Source organism: Grampus griseus (genome assembly GCF_964374135.1).
Source record: "Grampus griseus genome assembly, chromosome: 11".
NCBI lineage: Eukaryota > Metazoa > Chordata > Mammalia > Artiodactyla > Delphinidae > Grampus > Grampus griseus.
In genome coordinates, this window is record NC_139005.1 from 61,054,019 (window position 1) to 61,075,836 (window position 21,818).

A 21,818-nucleotide genomic window follows, 5' to 3' on the forward strand; every position below is an offset into this window, starting at 1 on the left:
ATGTAACCTGTGCACATTGTCTTGTGTACTTTAAATCATCTCTAGATTACTTATAATACCTAATACAATGTAAATGCTATATAAATAGTTGCCAGTGCACCTGGCAAATTAACGTTTTGCTTTTTGGAACTTTCTGGAATTTTTTTTCCTGAATATATTCAATCCACAGTTGGTTGAATCCACAGATGGAGAACCCAAGGACTGGAGAGCCAACTGTAATTCTCAAATTATTATTATTATTTTTTAACATCTTTATTGGAATATAACTGCTTTACAGTGTTGTGTTAGTTTCTGCTGTATAACAAAGTGAATCAGCTATACGCATATGTATATCCCCATATCCCCTCCCTCTTGCATTACTACTGAACTCTGGCTATGCACCAAATATAAGAAAACTCAGCAAATACATGAATTAGTTTTGCAAGCTCTTAGAGGACAGGAGAAAATGATAGCATGAATTTCATATCCTTTCTGGAATTAACTTTCAACTAAAGAAATGAAAATAAGTTTACAATGCACAAAGCCACATTTATGGTGACATACTCATTGGTGTATGAATGGGGAAAAAAATCTATCCAGGCTCTAAACAAGGGGCCACAAAAAAGTAAAAACTAATTTTACTCACACTCTGAGAAAAAGAAAATGAGCCTTTTACTCACTGCTATAGAAATTATGAGTAGGAAAATAAATCATTTTAAATAAAGCAAATAATGTTTTATATTATAAACAATTAAAGTAGGATGGCATTTGAAGACCACATCCATATCTGAGATTAAATTACTCTATTAACTAGATACAGAAAGGCAAGGGAGAAGGGATGAAGAGTGAAAAAAGATACAGAAAAGTAAAAAGGAGCTATAAGGAAATACCTTCCCCCAAATGCACAGACTAACACACAGCAGAGACACAGGGATACTGAGGGGGAAAAAAGATACACTTACTCAGATCTTGGCTTCACCCATCCAGAAGGATTCCTCCTCAGAACTGTGCCATAATGTAGTCTCTAATATTTGTGTCTGAATGTGTGCTGGCCTTGTGTACTTCTAAAGACTTTTTAAGTTATGCTGTTTTCCTAACTAGACTGAATTAACTTGAAAATCAGTGGTCACATGCCTGCCTTGCTTTATGGCTTGAGTTGGATTAAAACTTTGGTTAATAAAAAGCTTCCAATTTTATAGTTCCTCTTCCGAATCTTGATCATAAATTTCCTGAGGTTGTCTCTTAATATTGATTACCAAGTCAATGGTTAAAATGTTTCTCAAACACTGAAGAACTGAAGTTAGTAACTGGTATTTACCAGCAACTGATTCCAAACCTGTCTGGTTGCTTATCATGGGTTGATTGGTTTGCAGTGCATGAAGAGCTCTTATATATATTTGTGGAAAGCTGTAATTTCCTTTCTTAGACTTATACAAGATTTTGGGAACGCCTAAAAGTGCATTAGCAATTATCATACTAACCATGGTTTCTTCTGATTGCTGGCACTTTTTGGCATAGCTGAGAAGATAGTAATGCAACAAGATCTCAAAATTACCACCCACTGGCAAAACACAACCAGCTGGTACAGATGAGAAACAGTAACTCTGGGAAGTACACATCTCTAGTGACTTATATCTCACTGGTAATATGCTCCCCTTTCTAGCATTTTTTGTGACTTGTAAATTTTCATAAGAGATTTCTCTTCTAGTATTTTCTGTTGTTGAGTTAGCAGAATTACTCTCAATAAATGGTTCATGGTCATCCATTATCCTGGCTTTGTCTGGAGAGAAACATCTCAGTGTTGCATCTGTCTGGTATGTATCTGTTAGTGTCACTGTTGGTGTTGAACACAATATATTTGTTTCTAATTCTACACTTGGAACTACCAAATTTGAATATGCTTTTAAATATGTTTGAGTTTTTGCCAGTTCATCTTTGTTCTTTACAACTGTGTCCTGATATGGCCTTTGTATTGAGCCATTAACAATTTCTGGTAAGTCATTAATTTCTCTACTATTCTTATAAATAAGAGGACTTGAAGTACAATTTTGGTCACTGGCTTGTGTCACATAATTTAGATCAAGGTCTTTAAATAATTGCCGAAGCATTTTAAATGCCCCATGTAAAGCAACCTCATGTTGTTCAACAAGACCCTGCACTGGACCACAAAGAACTATACAGTGTGGTGTAAACGAACATGTGCTAATCAAGCCAAGATGAACATACCTTTTGGATCTAAGAATAAAGGGCTTACAAAATTTCACCATAGCAGTGTTAGAGAGTTCATACTGAGAAGAAGACTGTGGTACTACAAAGGGAGCGAGACCAGTGACTCTCTGGATAAGAGAAAGTTCTTCAGATGATAAACACTCCACCACGGATATGCCATTCAGTCCTGCACAATAAATTACTAAGTCTGGTTGTTTCACAGTAGATAGGAGCAATTTTACATTCTGCTTCTGTAAATATTTCATTACCGCTTTTGTCCTTTCTGTAATCCAAAATTGAGATGTCTGAAACTGTGCTTCTGAATTTAGAATAAACTCTGATCCAAAAGTTGAAAAAAGAGGCTGAATGGTTTCTATTACTATCACTATTCTTATGTCACCGTCTGCTGGACAGTACACGGAAAAGTCTCTGGGAAGCACAAGCCCAGCTATGATCCTGGAATCGGAAACAGGAAGGCCAGTGACACCAACTTTCAACTCGACAAAACAGTCATCCACTAACTCAAGTACTTCTTCAAACCCACTTTCACAAGCTGTACACTTGAAAAAGTAGTCACACATCAACTGTGATACAAAGTTGTGATTATTTCTTCCCACTCTTCCACAGAAGTATGCTCCTAAGAGCATCTCTAAAGAGCTCCTACACAATGGTCTCTCTTTGGTGGATGAAGAAAAGATGGACAAAAAGTGTCTACTTAAGTAATGGTCCATAACGTAGTCTAATATTTGTGTCTGAAATGTTAGAAGAGCTTGGGAAATAAACTTCCACTGACAACACTTTTTCCAGTGCCTTCCATGGGTTTGAATATTTTCAGAAAAGAAAGAATCCTTTTCCTTGTCTGTGATTGCATGAAGTTCTCTGAGTAAATGGCAAAGAAAGATAATAAATGTTTTAGCACCATCTCCTGTTTTTCTTAGATGACTGGAAACACATGCCACCATCATCCTGTACAAGAAAGAAATAAAGCAACTCAGATTCTCAGAGGGCTGCCTAAATCAAGTTGAAACCATGTTTTTACAGCTACAGGCATAAAACGAGAATACTGTCTCTGTGATATACTTAGTTTTAGTTTTTTCCTTTTTTAAGTTACTTTGTTCTACTTCAAGATTCTAGGGGTTGGGTCGAGCTGGAAGGAAAGGAGTGAGACAAGCTCTCGGCAGTTGTTAATGATTCGATGTCTGGGAATGTTCCCTCGGGCAGCGGGCAGCGCTCTAACTCTGAGCGTACACTGGTCTCGTCCAAGGTCAGTTCTTCCAGGAGCATAAGCTCAGGGACAAGAAGTTCAGGGAGATGGACTGAAGGTTGGAGTGCGGCACCTGAGTACCTGGTTATAGGATGCTCTAACGGTCTGGGGCGTGACACGCAAGTACCTGGCTATGGGATGCTCTAAGTGTAGCGCCTTCAGGAGGCGGCCGCCATCCCGGCTGAGCAGCACCTCGCCAGTGGGCTTGGTACACAGAACTTGCCGCCCTTCGGGCCCCAAGCAGCAGCTCACGACGGTTTCTAGCACTTCCGCCACCTGCAACGCGGCCCTCACAGATCCCGCAGCGGCCATAGCCCTTCAGCTTCCAACAGCTTCGGGTCGCCGCCTGTAGAAGCCCAGCACGACCAGGAGCGGGGCGCAGGCGGAAGCGGAAGAGGCGGGGAGGAGGCCGGAAGCCGGTGCTGCTCGGTTTCTTGGTTGGGCGAGGGTCTACCTTCCCGCCCGCTCAGTGGGAGAGCCCCGCCGTTCTGCCAGTAGGAGCTAGCGGTTCAAAAGCCCGCGAAGATGGGAAAGAGGTCGGGGCTTCTCGGGAGCTGTCCCCGGACAGGAAACCGCAAGCCCTTCTCCCCCTCCTAGGTGAATTCATTCCTCTTTCTTGGAGGCTTCAGCTGCCACCAGATCCCTCCGTCTCCCAGGAACTCGGCACGAGAGCGGAGGGACTGGGCACCGCGGCTAGAGCTCGGTTCGTTCCTGACCTCCCTCAAAAGTTCGCTGTTTTGTAACGAAAACCTCTGCCTTGGACTCGTGCATATCCTGTCCACACTCTGCATCAGCGGTTCTCTTTCGGGTTGTAGGACAGATGAGGAGGCCCTGGCTACAGTCACGAGCTGCAGGCTTCGTGCTTTCTGCTGGGGGCTTTGCCACATATCCTGGGCTTAGGTATCACTATGAAACCCACCACAGTTTAATTTTTCTTTAGCAGAGGTGATAGATGTGAACACTTAGCCACATTGGTAATCAATAGGATGCTTTAAAAACACAGTGACCGAAGATTACTGGACACAATCCGACGGCAGAAAAAACCATACTGTTAAGCAGAAACAACATACTGTTTCGTACACATACCCTCTCTCTTAAGGATGAAATGGTTAAGAGCATAGGCTTAATATTTAGACCTGGGTTTGCGGTGCCATGTACTTATCTGTGACATTCTTTTGTCTCCGCTTTTCTCATCTTAAAAAAAAATGGTGATAATAGATAAGTAAAAAAAAAAAATCAAGGTTTTAAGGAGGGTGAGAATGTTTACAAGGGGTTTTTTTTTTGTTTGTTTTTGCATGGTGCCTCGTAGGTACTAAGCACTCAACAAGTACAACATACTCAACAAATTACTGTGACGTGTCACCACTGTAGGGGCCCACTATCTCCACAAGAAAGGGATATTTTGTAAGGTGCAAAAGAGCTGATTATCATAACACAATACAGGACACCTATTAGAGTGTGGTCAACATTAGTAAGAAGATTATTTACCTTGTAGATGTTTCATTGAGGTTGAACAGTGAGGGCCTGTTTTCCCTACCCCTTATTCCTATGCATAGGACAGAAGAAGCCTGTCAGCCCTCCCCTTCCCCCCAGTAAGGCAGAACCAGCTCACTATTAACCAGAAGGAACTGGATCCTGAGGGGTGCAAATACAGGAGGGGAGGATGATGGAGGAAAAGAGGAAAACTGAAGAGGAATGATTTCTTGGAACATGTGTGATTTTGACTCAGTATGGACTAATAGGTGATTTGCGGGGGGAAAAACTTTTTCATGTGGGTTTTGTGTATATGCTTGTGTAATGGCAAGTTTCTTTTTCTTTTTTTAGGCAGCACCACGCGGCTTGTGGGATCTTAGTTCCCCAACCAGGGACTGAACCTGGGCCTCAGCAGTGAAAGCACCAAGTCCTAACCACTGGACACCAGGGAATTCCCAAGGTTCTTTCGTTCTTACCCATCACAAAGGGGTTACTCGATTTGAGCAGTGGATTTAGAAGTAAAGTCAGAGTTCTATTTAAGTGTACAGTGGAAAGATAATGGACATTGAAGTCAGACATGGGTTCAAACTTGGGCTCGCTGTCACTCTTACTATGTAGCTTTTAGAATCATTTAACTTCTCTGAGCCTCAGAATCTTCATCTGTAAAATGTAACTTCCACTCATCTGAAGGTTATTATGAGTATTCAAGAAGAATGAATATGAAGCATCACGTAAAGCATACATTAAGGATTCTAGCTGTTAAATCCCTTCCAAGCCCTTCACCATCCTTCACAACTACCCCCCCACACAAAATTATTTTTAATTAAAAAATTAAGACTAAATAATCTGGTCACCATATGTTATATTCAGTCGTTTGATCAGTTTACTCTTTTTAAAAATTTTATTTAGAATGCCTACTTGTCGAAGTTAGCATCATTTTACAGATTAGAAAAATTCAATTCTTTTGTCTCTGCAAACTTTTATAATAGGTTAGGAATAACAGATTAGAAATGTAATACATTACAAAACAGTTGCCTATGACTATCTGTACATTTACTATGCACCTTAAGGAAAAGAATTTGACAGTGTGCTGTATTTACACTGCAGATAACATCCTTTTATTCTATTTTACAAAACTGACCAGTGGTAGTATTTGAATTTATAAATGGCCATTAAACAGGATATTTAACTTAAATGAATAGTTAGCATGCTAAGAAGTGAAAATTTTCAACTGAAGTTCTGTGGCTCATCAGTTCAAATGTTTCATGGAATTTTTTCTTTAAATAAATTTCAATGTTGTAATACTAAAATAATTTTACATAATAAGTGCAGAAAGATAAAATTTTCTAAATATTTTAGAAAGTATATTCACATTCATTTTGTCATGGGTTTCTTGTGGTTCTTCTAAATATGTTAATCATATTAAGGAGACACTGGTCCTATACAATTTTAACAGTCCATCCTTCAATTAAAAACTGTAACGAAACAAACAGTATGTTAAGAGTAACAAAAAGCAAATTAAATATACTAAATTCATACTACAGGTAAACACAATGAAAGCAAATTACATAATAGTGGCAGGTTATATACATTTTAAAGAATCTTTTTCTTTTTTTTTCATAATTTATTTTTGGCTGCGTTGGGTCTTTGTTGCTGTGCACAGGCTTTCTCTAGTTGCAGCGAGCAGGGGGCTACTCTTCGTTGCGGTGCACGGGCTTCTCATTGCGGTGGCTTCTTGTGTTGCAGAGTATGGGCTCTAGGCGCGCAGGCTTAGTTGCTCCGTGGCATGTGGGATCTTCCCGGACCAGGGCTTGAACCCATGTCCCCTGCATTGGCAGGCATTCTTAACCACTGTGCCACCAGGGAAGCCCAAGAATCTCTTTTTCCATGTAGTCAAATAAGATAGAGGTTGAAATGTAAACTTAGTGATTTGTGTGGGGTTCCCCCCTGACCCCACTATGGTTCAATTTGGAAAATTTGGTATAAACGCTAATTTTAATATTTTATTTCTATACATTTAACATAATTCAAAATAATCTGCAGCATCATGTATGGCTCATTATCACTGTATGTCTAACAAACAAAAAAAACCCCAAATATATTCATTGCTCACTAGAAATGCTAAACACTGGAAAAAATGGAATTTTATACATTTTTTCCTTAAATATTTGACTAAGATATTCTTCAGAAAGTTAAAACTGCCTTCTCCACATAATTTTGTGTGTATATGGCACGAGTTGACACCCTAAAACAGTATGAATTCTATCAAAAAGGCACTGTTTACAATACGCAGAATAATCTGACAGGTCTACTTCAATGATGTCTGAAAGTGAAGGATATATTTGAGATAGGTAAATAGACAAAAACCCTTATAAAAGTACAGCATTACTGTTTAAATATGCTATAGCTATATAAACGGAAATTAAGTGACAGAGAAATGACCCTTTTGTGATAATTAAGACTATAAACACTTTGAATCATATTATAGTTCTGTAACACAAAAATGACAAAAAGTATTTTCTTAAAGGCACAAAAGCGTAAATACTAAATGAGGGTTTTATTTTACAAGGCCAATTGTTTCAATGGAATGGTAACAAAGATTACACTGTATAAGTAATACAAAAAAGTACTGACATGAAATATAAGTAAAATATCTATTGCTGAAACTTATTTCACATGCTGTATTTATTATCTTTTCCCAGGCCAGCTACGTCTCACTAAATGGTAGATAACTGAAGGCATAGTATATTTAACAACTAAAACAGAAATGCACACATCAATAATTATTACTCATTTAAATTTTCAAGTGAAAAAATAAAATTTTTGATCAAATGAAAAAAAAACGGTCATAGGTCTTAAATCCTAAAAACCACCATGAGGCTCTCAGACAACTGGGAACTGTAAATCACAATTTTTATGAATCCATTGTGAAGAAAGATTAATCTCAGGTGGAGAAGTCAACTACATATATGGCTAAATACAAAGTTAATTGTGTGTTTTAAAGTATTCACATACTAAGCCTAGTATAAGCACTGATCTAAAACTAAGCCACCTATTCCTGAGTTTTGTGTTCAGTTCACAGAAAGGAACTCACACAAATAAAAACATAAGAAGACTATTAGATTAGATATATGCTTTTAGTGTATAAGAAACAGTCATGAGTAACCCTGCTCTTTCTCATGAAATAGTTTTTGACTCCTTGAGTAATAAGAGCCCATAACACATTTGCCCTAACAAGAAAATATACAAAAGTAAATAACTACCTCTCCAGTCTTAGAAGATAACCATACAAATAAAACACTGTTTAGACCAAATGAAAGTAACATGACTGAAGTCCCAAAGGGGAGTTGCCAACACAAAATATAAGTTTTCAGGGTTTAATAATGAAATTATTTTGTGATCAGCCAATCAACTTATATAAATTAATACTAATTTAAACCATAAAAAAGGATCAAGTCGTACAGTATTTACAAAATATATATCAATGAATAGGCAGTAGAGCATAACATTGGTAACAGAAAGTGAGTATAAAAATTATATCAACAAGTATGAAATACAAACAAAACCCCACCTATTCTAGTGTAGTCACATTATACCTATACTTATACTGGGTGTAGGTATATGTTATTTACGCATAATCTATTTAAAAAATGTTTTCACACATACATATGGAATACACTTTTTTGCCAAAAATACATGGGAAATAGCTCTTCATAAAATCTAAGGATATTTAAGATAGCTATATTGGTTAGGTGGTAAAAAGCAGGCCCTTTTAATCATTTTCAATTTTCATAATTTAGCAATCATTCCTTGATTTTATACTTATCATGGCATAAACATTTGATTGTATTTTTACTAGTGTCTCAGTCTCTTCTTAGTCGAAGGCAAGTGTAGCCAGAGCAATTATTCTCTCTGACCTTCATTTTCATTTCAAAATCTACTTTCAGAATTCTAAGATACATAAAGGAAAAACATTAAACTGAAAAAAATATTTAGGAAAAATGTTTGCCTGAGCCTGAACAAAAGGAATCTTGAGGAATTGTGGTTTTGCCACAGACTGCAGTTACTGAGAACAGAGAAGGATAACAGAGAATTAAACTTGAGAACTTGATGCTCTTCTTAGATGCTCAACTTATTGCACATTTTAAAGAAACCAATTTTAACATACACATAAATACCACCACACGAAGTGTCTTTTCTCATTGTCCTTCTCTTTTTGGCTTTTGAAGTAAAATATTGGTTATATATATATTTTCTATTCAACTGTTTCACTGAACACACTAGAATCTAAATGAAAGCTAAAATAACTTTTTCATAATGAAAAATCATGACTATCAGCATTTCATACACTCTATAATTCCATCTCTAAAATTTGGCCTATGTTATTGGACCAACTGAGTTTAAAAAAAAAAAGAAAGAAGGACAGCAATCAAGTTTGACCACACTTTTTTCAGCAAGTGCTTAATGGGGTGTTATACAGGTATGACAGGAAATATATAATCAGTAGATCCGAGTACCAGGGTTTTTTTTGTTGATATACACATACATATATTTATACCTGTATCTATAAATATTAAATTCTAGGGCTTAAAAAAAATCTTGTATAAACTTTTGATAAAGCAGTTTGCCACCTTGTCTCTCAAATCAATTTTGACCACAATTTTTTTTTTTGCTGTTTCTAAGAAGACAATTGAACTGAATGCTTTAGAAATGATTTTTTTTCACAGTACAGTGCATTGAACTATTTATGTCTATTATCCCATCATTTCCCATTCTGTAATTCCTTACTGATAGAAGTTTTGTGCCGGTTTTATGAAGAAAATAGATTGCTACACATATATTTATAAGATTGATAGCATTTTTGTTATGAATGACATTAATGCTATATATTTCATAACACGAACATACCATAGACTACAAAGACTACTGTAAGGTATACATAAGACACAATTGTGTATACATGTGGATTTATTATACTCACATGTAGACACAGTCTCACAAAAGCTAGAAATGTTCTGGCACTTAACACATAGTTCACTTTAATAACCAAATAGAATAGATCTTATTTCAGGGTTAAGGATAGAAGGTAGGAAAAGTCAACAGTTCTACATATATTTCTAAGGTTTTCTGTTTTAGAAATATTGTGATGTTTCAATAAAGACCAAAGCATCTTCAACATTGGTCCCAGGCCAAATATGATCATTCCAGTTCATTGATTCAATGGTAAAGAACTTCTACTTAAACATGAAGTTTATTATGACTTGAAGCAAAATCAGGAGAAAAATGATGAAGTAGTCTTTTTGTTGCAGAAAATAATCCGTGGCAGGTGTGCTTGAAATTAAATGATTTCGAAGAGCCATAATATTTCTATAAAAATAAGCAACAATAAATTTAATAATTATTTACCAAAAATGTTAGCAAAGAAATCACAATTTGATATATGATCATTGTATAAAATTCAATTGTATAAAGTTCCATCAATTACTACCACCTGAACAGGGAGCTGATTATGCTTTGTGGAACCACTATTAGGTCTTGCCTAATCTATACTCTGCACTGTACCAAATATATTACTTAATGATGTGTGTTAAACATAATTTTTAAAGTTTGATGACTTTAAAATATATCACTTTCTTTGTTTTAAAACAAAAATTTTGCTTCTTAGTTGGCCCACTAAGGTTCTTTTATCTTTCTTTAGGAGACAAAGGCAGAGTTGGAGAAAAATCCTTAATTCACCAGGAAAAAAGTAATACAACAAATATTGTGACATTCCTAACTTGAAGAATGCTCTGTAGGCATTTCATATGCTAACAAAAAAATGTTAATTTAGTCATAAAATGAGCTTACATTATCCTCATGCCACTCTAAACGCTTTTGGCTAAAAAGAGCTGATTAGTGAAGACGTTTTTCTTTTTGACTTCTTCTATTGAAGTGTTTTATGAGTATAGAGAAAGAAAGGAGGCAAATATGAACAAGTAGGCTCTTTAATTTATAAATATAATTAAGTTAGGAAACTCAAGCACTTTATATAAGGGCTGATGATACCAAGATGCAGAAGACACGCTCCCTGCTCTAAAGAAGCTCACGGTCCAACTGGGGCAGGGTGGAGTGAGGGAACAGACACACACAATTAGCAACTCTATAGCGCAGTAAGCTCTCAAAAAGACTGTGTATAGGGAGCCATACGAGCCAAGTGGAAGGATTAATAACTACGGGGCAGAGTGATTAGAAATGTTACAAAAAGGGTGACATCTGAGTTATATTCTGAGGGATAAACAGGGATTTTCTTGAGGGGCAAGGTGGGAGGAAGGGCAATCTAAAAAGCGGATTCAGTGTGGGTAAAGACCCAAAGACGAGATAGCACGGTATATTCTGGAGATGTGAGGAGTTTCATAGGACTAGAGCATGAGTAAGTGTAGAGGAATGGTAGGAAATGAGGCTGTAGATGAAAACAGCAATTAAATGTAAGCCATAGATCACCAAGAACAGAAAAAAAATCTTAAAAAAAAAATCCTCCAGGACATCTAGCGCTGAGTGCTGAATACACAAAAGAAGGTTGGCTAATATTAAAAAAACTTAACATCTGATATAGCAATGGGAGACAACCGATCTGAACTCATGCTAGCCTTACCAGTGGAGCAGGATCAGGACCCCTTCCCTCCCAAGGAACTTCCCTACGTGTTATGACCGTTAGTTGCTGGATCTTGCAGAGGTGAGTGAGGGGATGGGTCTGGGAGTGCACAGGGAACACTTGAAGGTCTCAGGGTAGTGGCTATTTGCCCACTGTTATGGAAGTGTTTCAATATTTTAACAACTGGTACATTCTAATTAAAATCAGCCATGTACAAAGGAGACTGGCTTTCTCAGGAACCACCCCACTTCCACATTCAACCCAACTACATTCCTAGTATGCTACAGCAGTAAGATGAAGAGACTCCAATTCCAGTTTCACAGATGAGACAAAACAACCTCCCCATCTCTCCCAAATATTTTAGTGCTGAAGGAATTTCCTAAGTTTCAGTAATCAGGTGACAGACGCCAAGGTTCTATTTTAGCTTAGCAATGTTATAAAAATGTAAAGTTTGCATATGATTTCCTACATAACAGGATTCTTAACTCCTCTAGACTCAAATGAATAGTCACTGTCGTATGTATTACCTTTTAATTTCTTCCTGTGTTTGTTTTATAGATTCAATGGAAGTTTGAATGTCTCCCAGTTCTATCCCTTTTTTTCTTCTTGCACTTGGTTTTACTGATTGAGCTAAAAAGACATTTAGAATAAACTCGGTGAAAACAGTGAACATATTTAATTATAAACAATCTAAATTTCAGATTAATGATTCTCATGTAATAATTTTCCTAGGCATTATTTTTATGGCTTAGAGACTAACATACTACTCCTAATACTTGGCATTTTTGAAGTTTCAATCATATTTCAAAACTAGAACACTATAGATATATTTAAAGTAACCACGAATTAGTTAAATTTTGGATTGAATCAGCTTTATTTTTTAACCAATTAAAATAGACAAAAATATTTCTTTAAAAATACATATATTGGGCTTCCCTGGTGGCGCAGTGGTTGAGAGTCCGCCTGCCGATGCAGGGGACACGGGTTCCCGCCCCGGTCTGGGAAGGATCCCACATGCTGCGGAGCGGCTGGGCCCGTGAGCCATGGCCGCTGAGCCTGCGTGTCCGGAGCCTGTGCTCCGCAACGGGAGAGGCCACAACAGTGAGAGGCCCGTGTACCGCAAAAAAAACCAAAAACCAAAAAACATATATTAACTTGGAGGAGGTATTACTCTCTTCTGCCTCTTGCCTATTTGCCTACATCTGAAGAAGTCAGCTTTTTAAGCTCCCTTTTCAATTTTTTAATTAATTGTTAATGTTATCTTTATTCCTTTAGTAACCCAAACTTTAAACCTTTTCAATTGGTTTAAATATCTCTTCTACAAATTTTTATTGTCAACTAACAAAGTGTATGGTATTTTTAAAAATCCCTTCTCATATCCATTCCTTCCTTTCCATTTTTGTTCAGAGCTTAACCTCTCTCCAGATCTCAGCTTTCTCATTTGTAAACTTGGGATAATAATAATACTCAGACTTCACATGGTTGTAGGAAGGTATGTTTAACCACCAGTTTGGCCCACATTAAATACTCAGTAAATGTCAGCTGATACATTATAGGTAATATAGTGGAGTGGATAAGAGAATGAATTAAGGAGCCAAAATATCTGCACATATATATATATATATATATATATGTATATATATATATATATATATATATATATACTGCCTCATGGGGCATACGACCTTGGGCAGGTTAACCCATGTCTCACTTTCCTCTTCTGTGAAATGGGAACAATAGTATAACTAATACTCCTTTTGAGCACAACAGTACCATGTGACTCCTACTTTTAGAACTTTATTCATTTTATTCCTCTTTTATTCCAGTATCGTGTCCACTCACCAGCATCCCTCAAGCCTAGATTGCTATAAACCATTAAAAATCCTCATAATTCATCAGGGTTCCTTTCCTCTAAGGACCTTCCCTCAAGCTGAATTCAGCCCCCTTTCCTTTAAACTCTTTACTATTTGTCATCTACTAGTTTCTTAGCATTTACCATTTATTCACCTCTAGTATTATCTCTGTAAAACTGAGTTCCCCAGCTTAGTGTGAACTTAGTAGAGACTACGGTTTTAAGAAAACTTTATTTTCTCATAATGTCTCAGACATTACCTTAATCCTTGATTATATCTCAGTGTAGTTCAAGACAGTTTATACATTATCTGACTTAAACAAGAATGGCACACTAGTAAATTTAGTTCATAATTTGATATAGTTATATTTTTACTTCTGTGACTTCTAAACACCACAGTAATTTATTATGAAAATAAAAAACTTTTCTGAAGCATGGAACTGAGACCAAAACTCAAGAAATGGTGCCTGTGTTGAATCTAGGAAACCAGCAACAATTTTTCAGAAGCTAACAAGGCATAAGAGCTAGCACTGCAGTGTGGTTCTTGATTTGCATGTTTCCCCTTTTTTCATTTCCCATGCCTTTACCCTGTGGCCTGGTTTTGAAATTTATAATCTAAAATAGCTTTTCTTGTACATCATCCCTGCCCCCACAAAAACTTACAAATCTCCTTGAGTTAATATGAAAAACCATTTTCTTATATCAAACATAGTATAGTAATATACTTTAAAAAATTTAGACTCTTATAGTCAATAGTCTACAATAAATATTTTTACCTTCACTTCCAGATGAGTCCTGGATATCAGGTTCTGGGGAGGAATAGCCTTTTGCCACTTTCTTCTGTTGCCTGGTTGGCTTATGTTTCATTTTTGGGACACTAACCTGAAAAAAAAAATCATGCTATTATGTGAATTTGCACTGAATTTTGTAATTAAAGACAATGTTGTACAACCGTCAAAACTGTTCATGGGCACAGTACTTGGAAATAAAAACAAAGATGAAATAGTCTAATTAAGACTTAACAAATATGATACACTTATACAAATTGTTTAATTTTAATAAGAAACATTAATTTGGCACAAACATCAAAGAGTATAAGAAAATATACAATGAAGAGTTTCCTTCCCACTCCTGACTCATATCCACCCAGTCTCTCCCCCACTAAAAAGATAGTCAACACTATTAGTTTGTATATCCTTCAAGAGACATTTTTATGCACACACAAATAAGAATATGGATACCTCACTTTTCTAACTGCACCAGTTAGTACATCTAGTTGAATGTTAAAAATAGTGCTCTTTTAAGATCATACTTATCTTGTTCCCAACATAAGAAACATTCTCAGTGAATGATGTTGGGTTTCCAATAAAATTATTTAGATTGCTTACTTTTAATAATATCTGGATAATGTAGAAAGCATCTTATAATAAATGGAAATGATATTATTATTTATGACTAACGATGTTGAGCATCTTTTCATGTGTTTGTTGGACATGTGTGTATCTTCTTTGAAGAAATGTCTATTCAAGCCCTTTGTTCATTTCTTACTTGGAATGTTTGTCTTTGGTTGTTAAGTAAGGAGTTCCATATATATTCTGGATATTAAACCCTTACCAGATAAATGATTGCAAATATTCTCTCATGTTGTCTTTCACTTTGATAATGTCCTTTGATAGACAAAAGTGTTTAATTTTGATGAAGTTCAATTTATCTATTTCTTCTTGTTGTTCCACATGCCTTTAGTGTCATATCTAAGAATACGGTGCTAAATAAAGGGTCATGAAGATTTATCCCTGTTTTCTTTTAAGAGTTTTATGGTTTTAGCTCTTATTTCAGGTTGTGGGTCTACTTGGAGTTAATTTTTGTGTATGGTTTGAGGTAGGGGATCCAACTTCATTCTTTTACATGTGGAAATCCAGCACCATTTGTTAAAGAAGCTTTTCTTTTCCCATTGAGTGGACTTGACAACTCTGTCAAGGGTATCATGTTTTTAGATTCCACATATAAGTGATATCATATGATATTTGTCTTTCTCTGACTTACTTCACTTAATATGATTATCTCTAGGTCCATCCATGTTGCTGCAAATGGCATTATTTCATTCTTTTTATGGCTAAGTAATATTCCATTGTGTATATACACCATATCTTCTTTATCCATGTATCTGTTTTGTTTGGAGGTTTTTGATTACTGGTCCAATCTCTTAATTTGTTACAGGTCTGTTGAAATTTTCTATTTCTTTTTGAGTCAGGTTATGTAACATATGTGTTTGTAGAAATTTGTCCATTTCATTTGGTTACCTAATTTGTTGGCATACAAATATTCACAATATTCTCTTATAATCCTTTTTATTTCTGTAAGGTCAGTAGTAATGGCCTCACTTTCATTTCTGCTTTTAGTTATTTTCGTCTTCTTGCTTTTTTTCTTTCTTAGTCTAGCTAAATGTTTGTCAACTTTGCTGACCTTTTCAAAGAACTAACTTTTAGTTTCATTGATTCTATTGTTTTTCTATTCTCTATTTTATTTCCATTCCAAATTTCCTTCTGCTGTCTTTGGGTTTAGTTTTTCCCTTCCTTTTCTAGATCCTCATTGTTAAGTTAGGTTATTGACTGGACATCTTTCTTCTTTTTTAATATAGGTATTCACAGCTATATATTTCCCTTTGAGCACTGCCTTTGCTGCATCTTATAAGTTTTGGTACGTTGTGGTTTTTGTTTTTGTTTTTCTTCATTCATCTAAGTGTTTTCTAATTTCCCTTATGATTTCTTCTTTGATTCACTGGTGTTGTTTAGAGTGTCTTGTTTAATTTCCACATATTTGTAAATTTCCCAAGTTTCTTTCTGTTATTGATTTCTAGCTTCATTCCAGTGTGGCTGGAAAAGATACTTTGCATGATTTTAATTTTTAAAAAATTTATTTAGATATGTTATGTGGCTTAACATATGTTCTATCCTGGAGAATGTTCCATGTTTACTTGAGAAGAATGTATATTTGTTGTTGTTGGGTAGAATATTCTATATATATATGTTAGGATTAGTTGGTTTATTGTGTGAGTCAAGACTTTTGTTTCCTTATTGATCTTCTATCTAGATGTTCTATTCATTATTGAGAGTGATACTGTAGCGTTCATCTATTGTTGTAGAATGGTCTATTTTTTCCTTCATTCGGTCAATGTTTGCATCATACATTTTGGGGCTTCATAGATTGGTACATATATAGAGATAAACTGGCTCTTTTATCAATACATAATGTCTTTTTTTGTCTCTTGTAATAGTTTCTGACTTGAAGTCTATTTTGTCCAATATTAGTATAGCCATCCCAGCTCTCTTTTGGTTACTATTTGCATGGAATAACTTTTTCTATCCTTCCGTTTTACTGTATTTGTGTCTTTGGATCTGAAGTGAATCTCTTGTAGACAGCATATAATTGGATCATGTTTGTCTTAATCCATTCTGCCAATCTGCCTTTTGAATAGTTTAATCAATTTACACTTAAGGTAATTACTGATAAGGAAGAAATTCTGCCATTTTGCTGTTTTCTGTATGTCCTATACCTTTTTATGACCTTCATTTTTTTCATTACTACTTTTGTGTTTAATTGATATTTTTTGGAATGAATTGTTTTGATTCCTTTCTCATTTCCTCTTGTATATGTGTTTTAGATATTTTCTTTGTGGTTATCATGAGAATGACATTTATGCCTAAATTTATTACAATCTAGCTTGAATTGATACCAACTTAATTTCAATAGCACACAAAAACTTGGTTGCTTAACAGCTCCATTGCCCCTCCCTATATGTTTTTGTTGTCACAAATTACATCTTTATGCACCGTATGCTCTGTAACATAGATTTGTAATTATTTTCATTCATTTAATCTTTCAAATTCTGTAAAAAATAAGAAGTGTAGTTGTAAACTAAAACTACAATAACACTGGCTTTTATATTTGCCCATCCATTTACCTCTACTGAAAATCTTTATTTCTTCATACAGCTTTGAGTTTCATTTCAACCTGAAGGACTATTTTAGCATTTCTTATATGGAAGGTCTAGTGGTAATGACCTCACTCATCTGGAAATGTCTTAATTTCTCCTCCATTTTTTTTTTTTTTTTTTTTTTGCGGTACGCGGGCCTCTCACTGTTGTGGCCTCTCCCGTTGCGGAGCACAGGCTCCAGACGCGCAGGCTCAGCGGCCATGGCTCACGGGCCCAGCCGCTCCACGGCATGTGGGATCTTCCCAGACCGGGGCACGTGGGATCTTCCCAGACCGGGGCACGAACCCGTGTCCCCTGCATCGGCAGGCGGACTCTCAACCACTGCGCCACTAGGGAAGCCCTCTCCCCCATTTTTGAAGGACTGTTTTGCCATATATAGAATTCTTGTTTGACAAGTTTTTTCTTCCAGCACTTTAAATATGTCATCTCATGCCTTTTGGCCTCCATGGTTTCTAGTGAGAAATTGGCTACTATCCCTATCAAGGATCGCTTATACGTGACAAGTTGCTTCTCTCTTGCTGCTTTCAAGATTCTTTTTGTCTTTGACTTTTGACAGTTTGCTTATAATGTCTTGGTGTGGAGGTCTCTTTGAGTTTATCCTATTTAAGACTTTGTTGAACTTCTTGGATTTATAGACTCATATCTCTCATTAAATTTGGAGATTTGGTGGACTTTTTTCTTTAAATATTCTTTTGCCTCTTTCTCTTCTTCTTCTCTTTCTGGGACTCCCTTAATGTATATGATGATCCACTTGATGGTGCCCTATAGGTCCCTTAGGCTCTGTTCACTTTCTTCATTCCTTTCTTTCTGTTCCTCAGACTAGATAATTTCAATTGTCCAATCTCTGAGTTAGCTGATTCTTGCATTCTACCTTCTCCAAATCTGCTGTTGAATATCTTAGTGAATATTTCATTTCAGTTATTGTATTTTTGAGCTCCAGAATTTGTTTGGTTTCATTGTATAATTTCTCTTTATTGATATTCTGATTTTGTCTATATAACTTTTTCTTGATTTCCTTTAGTTCTTTGTCCCTGTTTCCTTTAACTCTTTGAACATACTTAAGATAATTGTTTTAAAGTCTTTGGTAAGTCTGGTATCTGGACTTTATCGGGAATGGTTTCTGTCAACTTACATTGTTCCTTTTAATGGGTTCGTATTTCCCTGTTTCTATGTATGCTTTTTAATTCTTTGTTGAAAACTACACATCTAAATATTATAAGGTGGTAACTCTGGAAATCATATTTTCCACTTTCTCCAGGGTGTGCTGCTTTCTGTATTGTTGAAGGCTATTGTACTCCATCTGTTCAGTGAATTTCCCAAACTGTATTTGCAAAGACTTTTCTCCTTGTTGTGCATGGTCACTGAAGCCTGTGTTCCTCAGCTTGTGTTTAGCTAGTATTTTGACATAGATTTCCTTGAACACCAGTAGCTAAACAAACAAGACACAAAAACAAAAATACCCGCAAAACCCAAACTCTCCTAGTCTTAGCAGACAGGCTCTGTGTACGGGCACTCCTTCAACATTTCAAGCCTAGAAATTAGCTTAAGGTGAAAGGTAAGGGTTTTTGCAGGTCTTCTCTGAGCATAAGCATCTTGCCTTGGGCATTTTCATGGCTTTCTAGATTCTCCTGTATACATGGGGCTTTTCAATGCCCTAGTTTCCCAAAGAATCTCTCCCTAGCTTTTTCTCCTGGGCCTTACATGGCCTATTGTGTGTTTTATTGGTAATCTTTTGCCCCAGGTATCTGCAGGTTGTTAGTTTGGCTTGTACTATTTTCAAGCAATGCCTGCAGCCTTTCTGGCTCAGCTCTGAGTTAGAAAAAAAAAAAGATGCATGCCCTGCATAAATCCTTCAGGTAGCCCCCAGACAGGTTACAAAAGACATACACAGCCCTGCACGCAACTTTCTGGAGGGGTCAACCCCAGTGCACCCCCCCTTATGGAGAGGTCGGATCCTGGCACTTCCCACTTCTGGAGAGGTCTTTGGGGCTGAAGCCAGGCAGGACTTTGGGGGCACTCAGAAGCCTTCTGATGGAGCTCTGCATTTGAAGCCTGGATGCAGGAATTTTCAGAAGAGCATGGTGCTGTGCACGATGGCTGTTTGGCTTGAAAGACAGACCCCTGAGTCACAAAGGACACTATGATGCCGCCCATAGATTTCCCCATATGCTGCACTGACACTTGGCACGGTGTCCTTCTTTACAGAGAGGAGAGTTCAGAGGATTCTTCTCTTGCTGCCATCACTGAGATGTTATAAGCCACTGCTTTCAAGTAGACCGAAGCTGGAGGCGACTTCAAGATGGTGAAGGAGTAAGACGTGGAGATCACCTTCCTCCCCACAAATACATCAAAACTACATGTGGAACAACTCCTACAGAAAACCTACGGAACGCTGGCAGAAGACCTCAGACTTCCCAAAAGATGCCCTCAAGCGACCTACATGCAGAGGCGGGGCCAAATCCAATGCTGAACCCCAGGAGCTGTGCAAACAAAGAAGAGAAATGGAAATTTCTCCCAGCAGCCTCAGGAGCAATGGATTAAATCTCCACAATCAACTTGATGTACCCAGCATCTGTGGAATACCTAAATAGACAACGAATCATCCCAAAATTGAGGTGGTAGACTTCGGGAGCAACTGTAGATTTGGGGTTAGCTTTCTGCATCTAATTTGTTTCTGGTTTTATGTTTATCTTAGTTTAGTGTTTAGAGCTTATAATCGTTGGTAGATTTGTTTACTGATTTGGTTGCTCTCTTCTGTGTTTTATTTTCTTATATATATATATTTTTTCCTTTTTCTCTTTTTGTGAGTGTGTATATGTATGCTTCTTTGTGTGATATTATCTGTATAGCTTTCCTTTGCCATTTGTCCTAGGGTTCTGACCGTCCATTATTTTCTATTTGTTTGTTTGTTTTTTAGTTTTCAGCACTTGTTATCATTGGAGGATTTGTTTTTTGGTTTGGTTGCTCTCTTCTTTCTTTCTCTCTCTTTTTTAAATTCCTTTTAAATATTTAATAATTTTTTTCTATTTTAATAACCTTATTTTAATTAATTAATTTATTTATTTATCTCCCTTTTCTTCTGAGCCGTGGGGCTGATAGGGTCTTGGTGCTCTGGCCAGGTGTCAGGGCTGAGCCTCTGAGGTGGGAGAGCTGAGTGCAGGACATTGGTCCCCCAGAGACCTCCCTGCCCCACATAATATCAAGTGGTGAAAACTCTCCCAGAGAGATCCATATCAACGCTAAGACCCAGCTCCACTCAACAACCAGCAAGGTACAGTGCTGGACAGGCTATACCAAACAACTAGCAAGATGGGAACACAAACACATGCATTAGTAGAGAGGCTGCCTAAAACTGTAAGTTCACAGACACCCTAAACCACACCACCGGATGTGGTCCTGCCCACCAGAAAGACAAGATCCAGCCTCATCCACCAGAACACAGGCACCAGTTCCCTCCACCAGGAAGCCTACACAACCCACTGAACCAACCTTACATACTGGGAGCAGACCCCAAAAACAACGGGACTATGAATCTGCAACCTGCAAAATGTAGACCCCAAACACAGTAAATTAAGCAAACTGAAAAGACAGAGGAACACACAGTACATGAAGAAGCAAGGTAAAAACCCACCAAACCAAACAACTGAAGAGGAAATGGGCAGTCTACCTGAAAAAGAATTCACAGTAATGATAGTAAAGATCATCCAAAATCTTGGAAATAGAATGGAGAAAATAAAAGAATGTTTAACAAGGACCTAGACGAACTAAAGAGCAAATAAACAATGATGAATAACACAATAAACGAAATTAAAAACCCTCTAGAAGGAATCAATAGCAGAATAACTGAGGCAGAAGAATGCATAAGTGACCAGGAACATAAAATAGTGGAAATAACTACCACAGAGCAGAATAAAGAATGAAAAGAATTGAGGACAATCTCAGAGACCTCTGGGACAACATTAAACGCACCAACATTCGAACTATAGGGGTCCCAGAAGAAGAGAAAAAAAAGGGACTGAGAAAATATTTGAAGAAATTGTAGTTGAAAACTTCCCTAATATGGGTAAGGAAACAATCATTCAAGTCCAGAAAGCACAGAGAGTCCCATACAGGATAAATGCAAGGAGAAACAGGCCAAGACACCTAATAATCAAACTATCAATAATTAAATACAAAGAAAAACTATTGAAAGCAGCAAGGGAAAAGCAACAAATAACAAACAAGGGTATACCCATAAGATTAACAGCTGATTTCTCAGCAGAAACTCTACAAGCCAGAAGGGAGTGGCAGGACACGTTTAAAGTGATGAAAGGGAAAAACTTAACAACCAAGATTACTTTACCCAGCAAGTATCTCATTCAGATTTGACGGAGAAATTAAAAGCTTTACAGACAAGCAAAAGCTAAGAAAACTCAGC

At 36.8% G+C, this 21,818-nt stretch overlaps 2 protein-coding genes across 3 annotated transcripts in view; both read right to left on the reverse strand.

The window, feature by feature from the left end:
- Nucleotides 1–753: 753 nt before the first annotated feature.
- BBS10 (Bardet-Biedl syndrome 10) lies at nt 754–3,783 on the reverse strand. Its single transcript, XM_082665791.1, has 2 exons — nt 3,579–3,783; nt 754–3,153 (listed from the first exon to the last, which is right to left on the reverse strand). The coding sequence occupies exons 1-2, from the start codon at nt 3,761–3,763 to the stop codon at nt 1,173–1,175; spliced, it is 2,166 nt and encodes a 721-aa protein (XP_082521917.1). The 5' UTR covers nt 3,764–3,783; the 3' UTR covers nt 754–1,172.
- A 2,638-nt stretch (nt 3,784–6,421) lies between these two features.
- OSBPL8 (oxysterol binding protein like 8) overlaps nt 6,422–21,818 on the reverse strand; it is a 193,756-nt gene continuing 178,359 nt past the window's right edge. For both annotated transcript variants that reach the window (XM_082666886.1, XM_082666885.1), the window contains exons 21-23: nt 14,184–14,289; nt 12,083–12,185; nt 6,422–10,291 (exon numbers count right to left, since the gene is read on the reverse strand). In XM_082666886.1, coding sequence (XP_082523012.1) covers nt 10,159–10,291; nt 12,083–12,185; nt 14,184–14,289 — 342 coding nt within the window. In that variant the 3' untranslated portion in view covers nt 6,422–10,158. The remainder of the gene's footprint in view (nt 10,292–12,082; nt 12,186–14,183; nt 14,290–21,818) is intronic.

Bases quoted from the DNA above. Each gene is read 5' to 3' on its own strand.
- BBS10 (XM_082665791.1), bottom strand. From the start codon at position 3,763: ATGGCCGCTGCGGGATCTGTGAGGGCCGCGTTGCAGGTGGCGGAAGTG. The intron at 3,154-3,578 runs GTACTTGCGTGT...TTTCTTGTACAG, and splicing joins TTAGAGCATCCCATAGCCAG to GATGATGGTGGCATGTGTTT.